We start from the raw sequence: 17,754 nt of genomic DNA on the forward strand, positions 1-17,754 counted from the left end.
AGTTAAAATTTGGAAGAAAATTTATTTAACCCACAAACTAGAAGTAACTGCTTATCTTTTTTTTTTTTCTATTTGACTTTTGAAAATTAAACACCCAAAATAATCTTAATTGTCTTCCCTCTGAGAATTGTGAAAGCAATGCAGTTTTGGTAAATTGAGTATAAAGCATATGGTAGTCTATTGATTTTGTACTAAATGGAATTTAAGTTTTTAAATACGGCATATATGATATTTATTGTATGAACTGGAAAAAATCATAACTGGTCTTCAGTCAAATAAAAAGCAAAATAAAACAAAAAATAAACAAACATAGAATCAGTCATCATTCCAGAACTGACTTCTTCAACTTTGGAAAAGTTCTGTGGGACTTTGGGGTAGTGTTGGTCAATGGCCTTCACAAAGGCTACACCACAGACATTATTCTGATTGTTTTCTACCTGTCCAATTGCTGGGCGGGTTTTCATTAACTTGGCTAAGGGAGCTGAATCGCATGGGTCATCACCTCAGGCCCACAAAACCACAGTAACCCCAGGCCAAGTTTTTAGAATGATCTTGAAGTACAGAAGTGTGGCAGCCAGGTGACAACTACACCCTGCATTAATTCTATCATCTTTAAACTAGGAAATGAAGAGAGCACTGATCTAACCTGCTGCTTCGTGGAATGTAGTTAAATGTTGCTCAAAGAGCATACTTTTGTGTTAGTATTTTGGGCTCAACATTGTACTTGGGAGATAGCTTAAAACTTTACCAAAGTACATTTTCCAGTGTGATTGCCTCTGGTAAACAGATATATGCCTGGGAAACTGTGACTTGCTCTCTGCAAGGACAGACCTGAAATCAAAATTGCAAATAGATAAAACATTTATGAGGTACCACAGGATAGTCATTAATGCACGGGTTAAGAAAGCCATTCAATATTTACCATGCACTACTGTTCTAAGTAAATTGTCAATAATATTAACAGTGACAATATGTTCCACTCCCCATGTTCCTTCAAGCACACTTATGAATGTCTCCTTTTGACACCAGAGACAGAGAGTAGGACCAGAAGAAAGCCCCTCACCTCATATGCATAATAGAATCATGCAACTGGCAAGGACGTGGGGCAGGGAGCAGAATTAAATTAAGGTTAATAGAGAAGGTGATTGGGGTGGTAAATGACAGTGTCCCACTGATCGCAGTCACTCTGTGTGGCCAGTAGTGCTAGTGTGGGTCAGATAAGTTTAGAGAGAAGAGCTGCATTGGGTTGTTGGTGTTGAAGCTTCCAGGACATGGGACCACATCTCACCAGCAGCGTCCCAAATCTGTGTAGGTACCAGAGATGGAGAGACAGGAATCCTGTAGGCTCCTATGTTCCTCTCTGCTCCCTCTCCATGTTACAAGCCCCCAGCGCTGTCATCATTGGGCTGGACCATCCTGTATCTAGTCCTGATATATCCATCCATGGTCCACCTCTAAACACCACAGTCAGATTAAATTTTCACCTAATACCTCACATGGGGGTATTAGGGTTGAAAATTAGGCTTTTGTTTGTTTGTTTGTGAGGGACAACTTGTAGTCAAGTGCTGTTATCACCTTGATTATCCCTGGTCTGTATAGTGTCACTTGCAAGAGCTACTGTCCAATAAGGACAATGGGAGAAGTGACACAAACTGAACCAGCTAGAAGACAAATACAAAGTAACACATTAGTAAGCATTACAAAGTAACATATTAGTAAGCGTTACAAAGTAACATATTAGTAAGTATTACAAAGTAACATATTAGTAAGCATTACAAAGTAACATATTAGTAAGTATTACAAAGTAACATATTAGTAAGTATTACAAAGTAACACATATAAAAAGAGGTGCTACTCAGGCCAGACCTAAGAGACTCCTACTGAGGATGACACATTGAAGTCATACCCAAGCTTCTATGTGTGAGTTCAAGGACCGCCTAAGTAACTTATTGAACAGCTGTCCCAAAATGTGCAGAAAAGCCAAGGATGCGACTCAGTGGTGGAGTGCTTACCTGGGCTCAATATCTGGCCACTAAAACATTACTTATATCTTGGAAAAGACATAGGTATTAAGGAAAATTGAAGCACACACTGTAGGTCAAGATCATATTCTTAAATTTGACTATCAGGAAAAGAAAACATATCGAAGTCATTATATTACGTGAAAAATGAAATCTACTTAGGTCCATGTGGTACTTAATTTCCTGGAAAAAAAAAATCATTTTTGAAAGTCGGTAGAAAGTCTCTACTCAGACTAAAGAGGACAGCTCAATAAAAGTATAGAATAGTTTCATGTTTGAATATCAATCTAAAACTTTTGAATAAATTATTAGCAAATTGAGTTAGGCAGAATATCAAATAATAGAACAAGACAAAGTTGATCTGGTTCCACAAATGTAAGGAAATTTCAATAGCCAACTGTCTGTCAATATGCCTCTTCCATCAGCTAATTAAGGAGAAAGCTTGGTGGGGATTTTTCCCAACAAAAAGACTTACAAGGGACTGGAAAAGTGGCTTTGCAATTAAGAGTAACTACCATTCTTTCATTGGACTCCAGTTCAGATCCCAACATCCACATCAGGCATCCCATAACTGCTTAACAACTCCAGTTAAATGGGACCCAACACCATCTGACCTCCTGGACCCCTGCACACGGGTGGTATATAGAAACTCACAGAGGCACCCACAAGCGTGTAAATAAAAACAATAAATAGTTTCAAGTGACTTTATAAGATTTTTTGAAGCCATTTCTTTACAAAGTAAATAAGCAAAGTAAGATCAGATTAAAAAGAAGGATTTCAAATGGGATTCAGCCAACATATAGGTTGCCACAGAAAGTACTTAGTACAAATGAGAGGTAAAACTGGGGAATAAAAAGTAAAGAGCAGAAATCACCAGGTTGTGCATCTATACAGCAGCAGCAAACCTTACTTTAAGGTGCCACTGGGGACCCCTCATCTACTCAGCTCTCCTATGCTGAGACTAGAATGTGTCATTGCTCTGTTAAACTATACACCAGCTTCAGAAATTTGACTGTGACTCTCAGAAAATATGTACAATGGCCACCTCTCCCCAGCCTTTATAAAAGTAATTGCTTTTAATCGGCCCACACACCCACAAGGTAAAGCAAGGAGTTCCATTTAATTGAGTTATAAACACTCAGACTCTCAAGTCCTGATGCTGCCCTGCCATGCATGTGGATGTGTAAATTTCCCCCCTGTGCTTGCTCTGCATCCTTTGAAACACCCACGTGGAGATGAGTTACCATGGTGTGCAGGAGTCTAGAAAGCATCGTAGCTAAAGCCAAGCCTAGGAAACTGCTTCGGCTTGGATTCTGGCTTTCAGCTCCTTGACCCTGGGGCCTTCATTTCTGTCTAGTTCAGAGGGCTAAGTTGGATGTAAGCCTTCAGAAAATGCCTTCAGAGCAATGAAGCAGGAAGAATGATAGGAACCGTGAACTTCGATTGCTCAGTTCCCATGTTCTCACACTGATGCTGACAGGCTTCTATTTCAGGTCACTTGGAAAGCCCCACTTATGCAAAACGGAGACATACTGAGCTATGAGATCCGAATGCCGGACCCTGTCATCAAAATGACCAATACGAGCTCCATCATGTTGAGTCATCTGGCCAAGCATCTAATTCCTTTCACTAACTATTCAGTCACCATCGTTGCTTGCTCTGGAGGTACTGGGTACCAAGGAGGGTGCACGGAGAGCCCACCCACCCTTGCTACTACTCACCCAGCCTCGCCTCAGGAACTGGCCCCATTGTCTGTGATTCTTCTAAATGAATCTGATGTTGGGATTTCTTGGCAGCCACCATCCAAACCAAATGGACCAAATTTGAGGTAGAGAAAGTGGTTTTACTTTGGGGGTTGTTTTGGCTGTATCATTCCATGAAGTAGAGGGGTGGGATTGTATTCACATCTCAACATAGAATCAGTTCCATACTTCATACCATACCTACCTCCACAGACTCATAATAATTGTACAGTACTGTCTATTATTAACAGTTGTATAATATCACATTATACATCTTGATTTAAATGGAAGCAAGGGCATTCACCAAGTAAGAGAGAAAATCATAACATGGTAACAGACTAAAAACCATCAAGTACTTATTACATAGCAGAGACTTCACTTCATTATTCTGTTCTGTTCTTTAAAAAATATTTTTATTCTGTTGGACATCTCTGGCATGTGTTCTGTGTAACATGGTGGGACAAGCGTTTCTCTGAATTATAAAGTTAACCCTGAAATTGTCTCCATATCACCACTATCTAGAGACTTGTGAAGAATGTTCTCAAGATAAGATGGGAGCAAAGATCTGTGCTTCTAAAACGGTTGTGCAGCAGCCAGAACTGGATACTTGGCAGGAAAAAAAAAACCAACAGAATAGATAATATCATTGTTTGTACTTTTTTGATGGTAGGAGTCTTAGGAAATCATTAACTTGATAAGATTTTTATACTCCTACTTTGTATAAGACTCTCAATAACTATTGAGCAAATCTGACACAAAAATATAAAATGTTACCATTCCCACTGATGTTCAAAAATATGAGTGGAAATGATAATTTCTAATTAACAGTATGTGATAGTTGCACCAGAAAAATATGCTTACCTGGGAACACTTTGTAGTTGCACTGAGGTCTTATTTATTCTTGAATGCATGCATCACACACACCTGCCATTGAACTACCTGAATCTCAGTAATAATGTTAGTTGAGACAATCACGATATTCCTGTTGTCTTTTGCTTTAGATACGAGCTTCTGAGACGTAAAATCCAGCAGCCACTTGCTTCAAATCCCCCAGAAGATTTAAATCTGTGGCACAATATTTACTCAGGAACTCGGTTGTTTTACAAAGATAAGGGTCTTAGCAGGTGAGATTACGAAAACTATAAAAACAAACGCTGGCATTTAGTTTGGGGCATGCTGAATAGTTCAAAGTACCCCAGCGTCTTCGTTGCACGCACCTGTTATCAGTCACACAGTAGAATATGTTCAGTTATTATCTGTGGCATTAATCATCCAAGTGGAGCCAAGGCATGGTTAGCGTTTGCCATCTCAACTGTGTGCTTGCAATAAGCCTTTTGAGTCAAACTCAGAGGTATGTGAGCCCCAGCCTATTGCTCTTGTCACAGCTCTGTCTATCCATGAAAGTATTGAAAGTGCGGGACTGTGGAGATCACTGTGTGCCTTGTGTACATGTCTGTGCTGAGGGGTTGAGTCACTGAGTTAGTGAGAGACTCGAAAGACTTGAATCTAGAGTTTAAAGCAAACATAAGCCAGTAGGTGATATCTGTCAAAAAACATATGTTACATAAGAAGTTTGATCTAAATTCTCTTTCATCTTCTGCTAAGGAACCAGCTCTGTAAGCCTAGGCAATCCTTTCACCATCTCTAGGTATAATAGTAATTTTTTTTGCTTGATGTAGGTGTCGCCTTTGTCTGGTAGCCTAGGCCTAGTCCTGGGAGCTTTGAGCCTCTGTACAACCTGATTGAGGCCTAGAATGCATTCAGCCTCTGATGATTACTGCTTACTAATCACCCTTTCTAGATCTTTCTGCACTCTGGATGGCAGCTCAACTTAGCTGTTCTGGTTCAAACTCCTGTATACTCTGCCTGATTCAATCTGGCTTTTCTCTCTCGACCTCTGACTGAATTGCTCTGCTTGGCCTCAAACTAACTCTAGCAATTTGTTCTAATCTTTTGGCTCCTTCTAATTCCCTGACTCATTCACTGGAATCTAGCTTGTTCTCTCTTCATCCTATTATGATAAAATTCTCCCAGTAAAATTACCTCCTCTCCATGCCCCGATCTCTCTTAAGTCACCTCTTGTCCCTCTCTGTTCTTCTGAGAGCTAGGTGTATCCTATTCTGTTAAATCTTTCTCTGGCTCATCAGTTTATCTGCCACTCAACTAGTTATCACTTTCAAACATGGATGCTTCCTTAGTACAAAGTAACCTTACCTTCATTGTTTGGGATTAAAGGTGTGTACTAAGGGTGGGTCTGTATCCAGTCAGAGGGATTAAAGATGTGTGCTAAGGCTGAGCCAACCCACAACTAGAAAGGTTTTTTGACTAAACAACACAGTTTCGGGGTTCACAGTGTAAACAAATATCCTATAACGTCTGAGCCTTCACCTGTATTGTCTGTCATTCACAGGACCTACTGATTTCTCAATCTTTCTGCTCCAGGCAATGTGATGAGGTTTCAAAGAAATGCCTGAGAGTCTTTGGTGAAAACATCTCTGATATATCTTTCAATAACCTTTCACCGAGTGACTGTTATCTGAGCCTGTCCTAGCATCCTTCCATCCATCGCTTGCTCCTGCCTCTTGAGTCCCAGCCTCATTCCCACTCACTGTGCTCATGGTGTGCAGTGTGCAGAATTGCCACCTCTGATCTCATTCCTCACCAGGCCCCTTCCCATCATCAGAATGAACCACTCTCTGGCTTAGCTAGGAAGTTCTTCAGGAAGCTGCCTGTCTACTCTCTTGCTGGCCTGAATCTGAGTTGAAATGAGTATACTTGTGGCAGCTACTTCTAGGACTGTGCAGATAAACAAACTTGAGGTGGGGCAATCTGAGTAGACTTCTGAGACTAAGTGTCAAGGACACCTTTTTTTCTACACTGGAACTTGAAACAGTGGTCACTGTTTTTATTCAAGTAACAGAGGGACTGGAGACGAAGTTCAGTTGATAGAGGGCTTGCCTGATATGCAGGAATCCTGGGCTTTAATCCAAGAAGGAAGAATAAATGGGGGTGTCCAAGGCAGGTAGAGAGACAAGAGGGTCAGAAGTTCAAGGCCACCTTGAATTATCTAGTAAGTAATTGCTTAAGGCTCATCAACAGCTTGGGGTTAAAAGGCAGGATGTTTTTCTTTTTATTAACATTCAAAATACATGGCACGAGTCTTTGTAATGTGGGACCATTTGTTTCCATCAGTCCCTATTTGTAAGTCCAAAAATGTTCAACCTACTTTTTCCCCAAAGTGGGGCATCTCATCAGTCTGGGAGGAAGCTGTAAATTAGCCCTCAGAAGGGCTCAGAGGGGATGGGTGCATAACACCTGCTCCTGATGCTTCCCTTGTCAGTCCTGACAGTAGCCAGGACTCCCCTTCCTGCTGGAGACCCACAGCTCCCAGCATACCTAGGAACAAGCTCATTCCACACTGCTGTCTACTGTGTTGGGACACCATAACAAACCTTTCCCCTAGACCTACCCATTTTCCCTTGGAATGTAGAGGAATTGCCTTTGGGACCAACCCCAGTCCCCACAGATGCTAAAAACCATGGATGCTAAAGACCTTTATGTGAAACTCCTAAGTATTTGCATACACCCCACCACAGGCTGGCATATGCTCAAATAATCCCTGCACTGCTTACAATGCTTAGGAAGGTATAAACATGAATAGTTGTTGTACTGCACTGTTTAGGGAAAAAAACGAGAAAAAAATGGTTCAGTACCAGATGCTGTTATTTTTCTAAATATTTTCCATTCATGGTTGGTTGAATCTGAGGATGTGGAACCCCAGGGCACAGAAGGCTGACTTTGTTTATCCTATTGATTTATCCATTTGGCTGTTTGTTGTTGTTCTTCTTAATTGAATCTGTCTCATTTTAGAAGGCATATGTAATTATATATTCTCCCCAAATTTCTCTGCCCCTCTTTACTTCCATTTATGTGAATGAACAGAACACTAAAGTGCCTTTTCACATCTTATTCTTTATATGTTTTGTTTTCATTTTATGTCTATGGATGTTTTACTTGTGTGTATGTATGCACCACATGCATACCATGCCCATCATGGCCAAAAGAGAGCATTACACCCTTGGAACTATAGCTACAGCCAGTTGTGAGCCACCATGTGGAGGCTGGAAATCAAACCCAGGTCCTCTGCAAGAGCAACCAGTGTTTTTAACCTCTGAGCCACCTCTCCAGAATTAAAGACTATTCTGTGTCTAAGTGACATATATATATATATATATATATATATATATATATATATATACAATTTACAATTTTTTTCTGTACAATTTCTATATCCTGAAACTCAGAACTTTCTTATAGTGCTTTTGCACTCTGTATCACAGAGTGTGGGTTGTCAAGCCAATTATCCAGATAGTTTAATTCAAACAAGAACACCTTTAGTTTTGTGACCGTCTTAGGACAGGGGTCATTGGTTAAGATGGGAACGCTGAAGCTCAGCGTCGCGTGTAGGGTCTCTCAGATCCACTGTGTGAGACTCTACTCAAGCAAGCTTTTGGTTGTGGCGGACATGAGGAAGACTTCACGGAAGCCACAGCTAACTAGCCCCCTCTCCAAGAGCATCATTTACGGTGCTGAAAACACGGGGGCCATGAATTCTAATTATATGTGTCAATAAAGTTAACACAGTTTTGATTCTGAAGAAAATAACCCAAGTCCTTCTCAGCTATATTGAAAAGTTTGATTAGTTAACCAGAGATACTATAGCTTTTCATGCAACAAGCCTGTATACATTTTGGCTCAAAATATAAAAATATCTTCCACCGGCTAAATGCCTCCAGCAGACTAAAATCAACTGACATTAAGAACTAGCCCAAATCATGCCCTCTCCTTGGTGATGTTAAACTATGAGGTCTGACTGATTTTTGCCCAAAGACAAAAGGGAAAAAGGAGTCCATGTTAGATGAACAGTCTAAACGGTCTTCTTTGTAAACATCTCCATAGGGCTGGATGGTGACTCAGTAAAGTCCTTGCTGTGCAAGAGTGGGGAGCTTATTTACATCCCGCAGCGTGCAGGCAAAGAAGCCAGGTGCTGCAGCCTGAACCTATAGTCCCAGTACTGGGGAGACAGACAAGAGAATCCCTATGGTTTGCTTGCCAGGTAATCAGTGAATTCCAGAACGAATGAGAGACTCTATCTCCAAAGTTACAGGGTTAGAGGAACCAAGAAAGAAAAACAGACACTCATCACCTGCCTTCTTGACCCCGAGGTCCCAGGGTTCACATGAGCTTGCTTAAACAATAGAAAACATCCCCCTGCCTCCTGCAAGGCAAATGCACTCAGGCTCCAAGAGGGCAGACAGGTAGCTTCTTATTCTTTGTATCCTGCACTAACCACACACATTTAGGAAATATGGATTGAATTAATGAAAGAATGAATGATGAGCATGGTGTTAGCATTATGGCAAGTACTCTTTGCCTTTGATGTAGTTTGCCCAAAGAGTACTTTGAGATTCAGTGGGGATCTTTTTTTCTGCTGGGCACGTGCATGTTCGTCCTCATGTGTCTGCTGGACACACATGTTTGTGTCACTCACCTACCAAATTGCATGTGACCTGAAATCTGTGAGGCTGATTTAGGAACTGTTGAAACACCTAAGTGTTTGATAGATATTTAAGCAGACAGAACCTGCATCAACTACCTAGAGTCTAATAGGCTTTCATTTTTATTTCTCCACTCAACAGAATCTAGTTAATGTTTTTATTCATTTGTGTTAGAGTGGGTGGACTTGGAACTGAGAATTGTTACTTAAGTAAGATTTTAACCCATCTTATTTTGCACAAAGGACAATACCATTACTGTGTGTATCACCTTAAGAGTCTGCATCTGTTGTTGGAATAGAGGCCTGCAAGGATAGATCTTGCTATGATTGTATGGTGTCAGCAGGCCTATGGTTCTCCTTTCAGAAGCTTGTTTTATTATTAAGTGGGATGCCTCATTTGGCACCAACTATCAACAGTTAACTTCGCCGATGGTATAGAGTATGGATGGTATAGAGGGTAGAAAAGCAGCTTCCATACAACAAACTCATCTTTCTGAATACATAGGTGTAAGATATGAGCCACAGAGTTGCATAGACAAGCCAGAGGAATATACCATTACTAAGTAAAGATTGTTTTGCCAGAAGCAGATAGAAGCACCGTGGTTAAGACTGTGCAGCTCTGAGTTGGATTCTCAGTGCCTAGGTCAGACATATCGCTTCCACCTGTGACTCCGGTCCATGAGGATCGGCAGCTTCGCCCCATACACAGCGTCTGCACTCCTGTGTGCACACACTCATGTACCAATACACATAGTAAGTCTCAGACTCGAAAAGTAGGAAATACAGTCATGAAAATTCAGAAATTTAACTTTCAAAATTATGTTTGCAATGAAAACTACACATTTTCATTTCTCGTGGAGTAGGAAAGACGTCATAGTGAAAGCTGGGGAAGGTGGGGCTGTAGAGATGATGGCTCAGCAGTTAAGAGCACTAACTGCTCATATAGAGAACCTAAGTTTGGTTCATATCACCCAAGTTAGGGTGCCTAGAAATGCCTGTAACTCAAACCCCTGGGGCTTCAATGCCCTCTTCTGGCCTCTGAGGACACTTGAAAGCACACATGCATGAAAACATCTTCACGAGTCTTTGTAAACATTAGAGAAATGACAGGCAAACGCAAAGTGCCACACAAATACACACTGACCTCTCGGTTAAGTGAAGCAGGGAATATCTGCGTGATAGAGTCCTCAGACGTGCGGAGGAACACGTCTAGTCAGCACTTATGCTGTCCTGCAAACCTCGGCAAAGCGGTTAACTTCCCAGGGTCCTGGGGGTTGGTTTGTTTTAATCTCTAAACCAGAGAAGACAATTATTTGAAGTAGATGAATACTAAAGGCAGTTCTACTTGGGAAGTTTTAGTACCCATCTTGAAGGCCACCTTTCCAGTTGCATATATCCATTTGGCCTGTACCTTCTGTGTTCTGTCTGAAGTGTATGTGTGTGTGTGTGTGTGTGTGTGTGTGTGTGTGTGGTGACCTGTCTAAAGTACATATTACATAAAATTAAGACAAAAGTTATGGAAGTACCATAGAAAAGAAGACCCCCCCCAAATTTGTACATGATGAAAAAAATATTTCTTCACACAGAAAAGAACTAAAACCATGGTGTCACTTGGAGCCACAAAGGTTATTAATTATATAATAGCATCAGTATATGGAAGAAAAGCTCAAATATTGTAGTGGAGAAGATTAGGCACCTAGTCTTCAGCTAAAGGGATAAGGCCATTTTATGACTTGAAATACAATTATAAGTATTTTACCCAGGGACAGAGCTAATGAAACCAAGGTCACAGGTTCAATTCCCATGTGAGCCATTAGCTCCCCTTCCTTCTGTTGCCTCAGACCCATCACCCTCTTAACCCTGACTCTCACCCTTCACATTCATCCTGGGGTCACAGAGGATGCAGAGGTAAACCAGCCCCTCCCCTCAGCTAGAAGTCTTAAGGTCAAGCCCCAGTCACGTGACATCATCCCAACGGGGACAAAGCAGGTTATTACTGGATTGTTATTGTTATTATTGTTACTTCCTCATCCCGCCGGCAGTACCCAATGCTGCAGCCTGTTCAGAGGGCCCCTTCCTTCAGACTGCCTGCAGGTGAATCTCGACTCTCCTGTGGAGTCCAGTGACTTGGACAAGCTATTTAATACTTCCAACCTTCCTTATTTTCCTTTCTTTCAATGTCAGTACTATAAAGGCATTCTATAGTGTTACTATGAGAAATGGAAGCATTGATAACAGGCAGAAAACTGGAGCATAGGAGAGAACTGTGGTGGTTGGCTTTAGGTTGCTTTCATCCTGCAAGACAGTTAGTGCTCAGTGGGAAGCACATGGACAAGCATCCTCCTGGTGCTGCCCAAATCAAGCTGGACAGGCTGTATGGCTGGGGACAGAAAGCAAGCACCAGTGTACTCGGTTACAGTTCTCAGGGCTAATGGCACCAAAAAAGTTACCTTGTCAAGGCCAGGCGCTCTCCAGAGGAGTCAGAGAGCAATCTTATCTTCTCCTAACTTCTGCTGCTCCCAGCGTGGCTGTGTTTGTGGGGACGTCGATCCTGTTTCTCCCTTCTCTTTGTGTGCATCCTCTCCTGAGTCTGACATCGACACAAGTCCTCTCTTTTCTCTTACAAAGATGCCCAGCATTGTATTGAGAGTGTTCCCTAAGCCAGGTGACCTTATCTTGACTCATTAGATGATCAAACACCCTACAGTGTGAGTTAGAACACACTAGACTTGAGAATGTCTCTATTTTGAGGGTTTGGGGGAAAGATATGAATCAATTCCATGAAAGGAGAAAGGGAGGGAGAAGAAAATAAAAGAGAGGGAAGAGGCAGTAGGAAGGCAGGGAGGGAAAGGAAGAGTGGACAGGCAAGTAATGAATGCCCGAGAAGAGGCCAGTGTTGTAGAGCAAAGAGACACAGAAACTTTAATGCTAGCTCTTGTTTAGAGCAATAAGCCAATAAATGACCCCTAGACCCACTGAATCATCACCTATGCTACAGCAGCCAAGTAGTGTCCTTCTAAGTGACTGAGGCAGAACTCCAGGAAATTACCTTTGGGATCTAAGTAGGAAGAAGAGAGGGCAAACAGAGTTCCGGGTGGGAAAATGTTCTAAAAATCCTGCTGTAACTTTGGTCAAACCATCTAGCAGAGTTCCTGGAAATGGTACTCTCCCCTTTGTATGGTGACTAGCAGGGGTTGTGACATATTGAGACAAATGCTTTGGACCTGACTTTGAAGGTATCAGAGGCTGAACGCTCTGAAAACACATAATCACCCCCAAAATAGAAGATCTGAAGCCAAAGCCAGGACAGTTACTTATAACTCAATATGTCTAACATATCTCTCCATACAGACTATTGCAGAGTCAGGACCTAATTTTGTCTATAAGTAGCATTTTCCTACTCAGGCAATTTTGAACTAAAAGGATAAAGCTACTGGGCTCCTGCTTAAAAGAGCCAAAAAGTTGAGGAATTAAAGTTACAGTTTCGGGAAGTTCCTATCATGCTACATGTCCCTGTTTCTCCTCTGTCAAAGCGATGGCCCATTTTCTCTGTATTGACTCAAATCAACATGTGCAGAGTGGGGCCCGGCATACCTTGCTGTCACTGAACTCTCCAAGGGACGATCTTGTGCACTCTGCTCACAGTTGAGGTTTCATTTAAGTGTTTATCTGCCAGCCAATGAGATCCCAGGGACAGGAAAGAGGTATAGGAAGGAATGATGCTAGAGTCTGATATTTGTAAAATGGATGGGTTTCCCTAAAGAAGAGAATAAAACTCTAGCTGGTATTGGGACAGAAAGCTGGCAGGCTGCCAGCCTTGTAATTACATCTTGAATTGAGCCATAATCCTCACAGCTTCTGAAAACAGTGAGAACGGGAAGACGATAACCCACGTTTATTTTAAAGACTGATATTTGCTTGCTGCTTCCAAATAAAATGCTTTCCCAATGCTCAGGTGGAGGCTGGAGAATGGTGGAGATAATGGTATGTTTTGTGTAAGTAGAAAGGAAATAATTCATTTCCTAGAAGGAAAGGGAAACCGGGTGTTTTGTGGAAAGCAATCCTGTATTTTGTGAGGGGGAAAAAAAGTGCATTTTGTCTTCCATAGAACATATTTTTATACGTTTGTTGTTTGTTTGTTTGTTTAAACAAAACCCTCAGGTTCACAACATATGAATATAAGCTCTTTGTACACAACAGCGTGGGCTTTACACCAAGCCGAGAAGTGATAGTCACCACCTTAGCAGGCTCTCCAGAGAGAGGAGCCACGGTCACTGCAAGCGTCCTTAATCACACAGCCATAGACGTGAGATGGAAGAAACCAAGTAAGAAACCTTTGCATGCCTGTCTTTCCTCTGAGCATTAGCACTGTCTTAGTCACTTTCCTGTTGATGTTGATGAAGCACCTTGACCCAAGGCAATTCAAAGAAGGAAGAGTTCATATGGATGTACGATTTCAGAGGATTGAAGTTCATCGTAGCTAGGAGGCACACCAGTAAGTAGCACGGCAGTGACATACTTCTCCAGCCAGGCCACACCGTCTAAGCCTCCCCAAACAGCACCACCACTCTGTTACCAAGTTTTCAAATACCTGGGACTATGAGGGACATTTATCATTCAAATCACCACAGCACCATAAGGGATTTACATGGCACATTAAGAATAATCAAGTCAGGGTGCCTAACCAATGTAAGTGTATGTATGTTCACATATGTAGATGTGTTTAGGATCACGTGTATGTTTGAGCAAATCTATGGGTAAGTGTGTGTGGCAGCCAGAAGTCAACTGAAGGTATTTTTCCTCAGGATAATTGTTCCACTCACTGTCCTTGAACTCGAGGTTTTCCTAGCAGGCCTCAGGGATAGCCTCTTTCTGAGCACTCAGTCACAAGCAGACTCCAGTGTTTTATGTGGGCTCTGGGGATGGAACCTGTGATGTTCGACTTAATAGGCAAATTCCTCCTTCCCTCTTCCTGGAAATACTCATGCTTTTCCCGCATTCACTTCTGATAGGGATAGTTCCCGCCAGTGAGGAGGCTACATATCATGATAGTCTATCTGCTTAACAACTGGATTCTGTGCAGGACTGTGACCCTCTGCACTCCTAGACCTGGGACCCTCTACTCATTAACAAGAGCCACAGACAATGACATCAACAATGTGATGGGTTTTCCCACACACCAGAAAAGTCCTGAGTCTGTCATCGAAGTGTTCACTCTAACCATTTTTCTAGCATGACTTGAGTTCTGAAAATGGCTGAATCAAAACACATTAGTATTTTCACAAAATACTGAGAAGTAGCAGCTAGTTTGATTAAAATATTTTGTTTTATGAAGCTAAACACCACCAGAACAATTATCTGCTATTATACAAAAAGATACATGTAACAGTGACAATTATTAGCACAATTTGGGTCAGTCTGGAGTTTGTTATGGCCTAGGAAGACCTGAGTGAGTTTGCGTAAGCTCTCTGCTGTACGATACCCATCATGCATTAGGACGAGTGTTTGATGTCATTGATGCAAAGCAGAGCAGTGTTTGGGCCAGTCATTCTTCCATCACTGATAAAATACCCAAGACAGAAGGAAGGACTGTATCATCTCACAGGCTCAGTGCTTAGGCCCATGTTCACTTATTTCTGGAGCTTTGAGGCCTGTGGTCAGGTAGTGAATAAGGTGAGTGTGTATGGTGGGAGAAGCTACTCAAATCCTAGCAGTTTTGAAACCAAAAGAAAGAGGCCGTGTGTGAATATTCGTGCCAGCAGCATGCGCAAGCCAGCCTACTGACTGCCCTGGGTACCAGCTCCTAAAGGGCTCACTATCTCCCAATACTACAAGAGGCCGAGAGCCAAGCCCAGGTGGGGGAAGGCCTGAGGGATGTTACGGATAGGGGCAAACAGTGTTGTTCTATGTTTGAACCATATATTGTATTTAAAAACAAAAACAAAAACTTTGGGGTTTTGGCAAGGTTGTTGGTTTGTAATGATCTATAGTGTTTCTATTAGAATAATTTGAACCATTTTAGTGGAAGATTTTAAATTCATTGATCGTATGATTATCTTCTGTCATACATCTCCAAGAAAAAAATAGGTTTTATCTGAAGCCCAGTTTGTGAGTGTGTGTGCATGAGGGTATATATTATGTGTATGTGAGTACATGTGTGCACATGTGCATGAGTGTATGTATGAGAGAGTGTGATATATATGTTTGTATACATACATTGGTGCTTATGTATATGGAAGATTTGGAGGTATATATGTGTGAGAGTTTGTGTGATCTGTGTGTATGGGGTGTGAGAGAGAGTGCGTGATGTGTGTGTGTGTGTATACATTGGTGCATGTGTATGTGGGGAGTTTGGGTGTGTGTCTGAGTGTGTGATTTGTGTGTATGAGTGTGTATGAGAAAGTATGTGTAATATATGTGTGTGCACATATACATTGGTGCATGTATATATGTGAGGGGGCTGTGTGTAGAGGTGTGTGCCTGTGCATGTGTATATGTGAGAGTGCATGTAATCTGTGTGATACGTGTGTGTGAACACCTATGTGTTGGTACATGTGTGCATGTATGTGTGATGTACATATGTGCACATATACATTGGTGCATGTGTATGTGTGTGTGGGGGTGTGAGTGTGGAGGTATGTGCCTGTGTATGTGTGTATGTGAAAGCGGTGTAATCTATATGATATGTATGTGTGCACACACCTTTTGTGTTGGTGTGTGTGTATTTTCACCTATTCTGTTCTACCTTGCCCACTAAGTTATCTCAAGAGCTTGTCTGTAAAGTTAGCATGCATGTGCACGTGCGCTGCATGCACAGACACACACACACACACACACACACACACACACACACACACACACACATCTCGTGATACTTGAACACTGAAGTAAAGATCTGGCTACTATGTTCTCACTCATACACATCCCCTGTGATGCCATCACGTTCCTGAAGTGGCCGTGCTTATAGAAGCTGACAAACCTAATAGATGTGGAGTGGCCTGCTGACGTTCCATTACCTCAGTAATCAGCACCTCTGACCTTCGGGATGTAGGTACTGCAATCTGCTGGGATTTCCATTCATACCTTGGAAATTTCTCAGGTAACTCTTTGTGAGCACGAAAAGTGCTCACAAAAAGATAACTCTCTGTGAGGCTGTGAAAGCCTGCTGCAGGATCCTCTTTCTCCTCTGTGGAACCTGCTCTCTTAAGTAAGTTAACTAGTCTTTCCTCTGTGAAAGAGCTGCCCATCTTCTCAACTTTAACTTGAATGTTTTTTCCTTGCTTGATAGAAGAAAAACTGGCACATAACCTACGAAGCTGAACAGGGCAAAGCTGTAGTTTAGCACATCTTGGAAATGAAATTCTTAGGAACAAATTTTTACATCTCTCCTTAGTGAACATCATTCTTCAAAAATCATGAAATATAAAAATATTTGTGTGTATAATATGTGTGCATGGCTGTGCACGCACACACACACACACACACACACACACACACACACACACACTCGTTTATTCTGGGCTGGGAACTGGCTCAGTCTGTAGTCCTGGCACGCCTATGACATAATGAGAGTCAGGGATAGGAGACCCCACTGACGATCCCAATACACCTGATCTGGTAAACACAGCAGTGAACAGAGACTGTCTCAAAGTAGAAAGTGGGCATCAACACATGAGGCTGACCTCTGACCTCCATGCATGCCCTCTAACCCCCTTTGACCACCAAAGTAAATATGTATTCAAACACATGCACCTGCATGTATGTGCATACACATCACACACAGAGAAAATTATAACAAAAGACATGTTGTTTCTCTGCTGTGATTTGTACAAATGTACATCATTTTAACAGAAAAATGTCCTAGGTAAATTTGTATCAATCATAGGTTGATAAAGAGAAGCCATTTGATATTTTTATTTTTATTGGGATGGAGGCAATAAAACCACTCCGACCCTGGAAATGTTTCAGGTAACCGTTTGTGAGCGCAGAGGTTACCTCGGAGAAGGGTGAGCTCAGAACATTTGATTCACTACCTGACAATTCGCCTGCTTCCTTCATTCATGTTTTTAATGTGAGGTAAACGTATCTCTGTGTGTTTTCAAACTTTTTGCAGGAGTAGTGCATAGACAATGTAGGCTTCCAGCACAAAGGTCGCATTCTCTTTCTCTGTTCTCCTCTATGCCTAAAGCATCAGTAAAGAGAAAAAAATAGCATTTTGACACATTTTACCCATCAAAAGATGTCTCCTAAAGACAACAATCTCTGCGTTCATTCTAAAGATTTGCTTTTATTATTTTAATTTAGTGAGCGTTCATAGTGATGTCTTTTACTGTTTCCTGTATCCTTCTATTTGCACATAAATAAGGAATTAATGGGTTATTTTTTCCTTATTGTAATTCTCAGTGTTTGCTTTATAAATTATTTTCATTATTAT

General features: G+C 41.6%; 1 protein-coding gene across 1 annotated transcript in view; it reads left to right on the forward strand.

Annotated features, from left to right (window-relative positions):
* Ush2a (usherin) overlaps positions 1 to 17,754 on the forward strand; it is a 678,886-nt gene that overhangs the window by 451,621 nt on the left and 209,511 nt on the right. The window contains exons 41-43 of the mRNA XM_021198607.1: positions 3,515 to 3,849; positions 4,765 to 4,887; positions 13,482 to 13,645. Of these exons, the coding sequence (XP_021054266.1) occupies positions 3,515 to 3,849; positions 4,765 to 4,887; positions 13,482 to 13,645 (622 nt within the window). The remainder of the gene's footprint in view (positions 1 to 3,514; positions 3,850 to 4,764; positions 4,888 to 13,481; positions 13,646 to 17,754) is intronic.

The sequence above is a fragment of the Mus pahari genome, chromosome 5 (genome assembly GCF_900095145.1).
Source record: "Mus pahari chromosome 5, PAHARI_EIJ_v1.1, whole genome shotgun sequence".
NCBI lineage: Eukaryota > Metazoa > Chordata > Mammalia > Rodentia > Muridae > Mus > Mus pahari.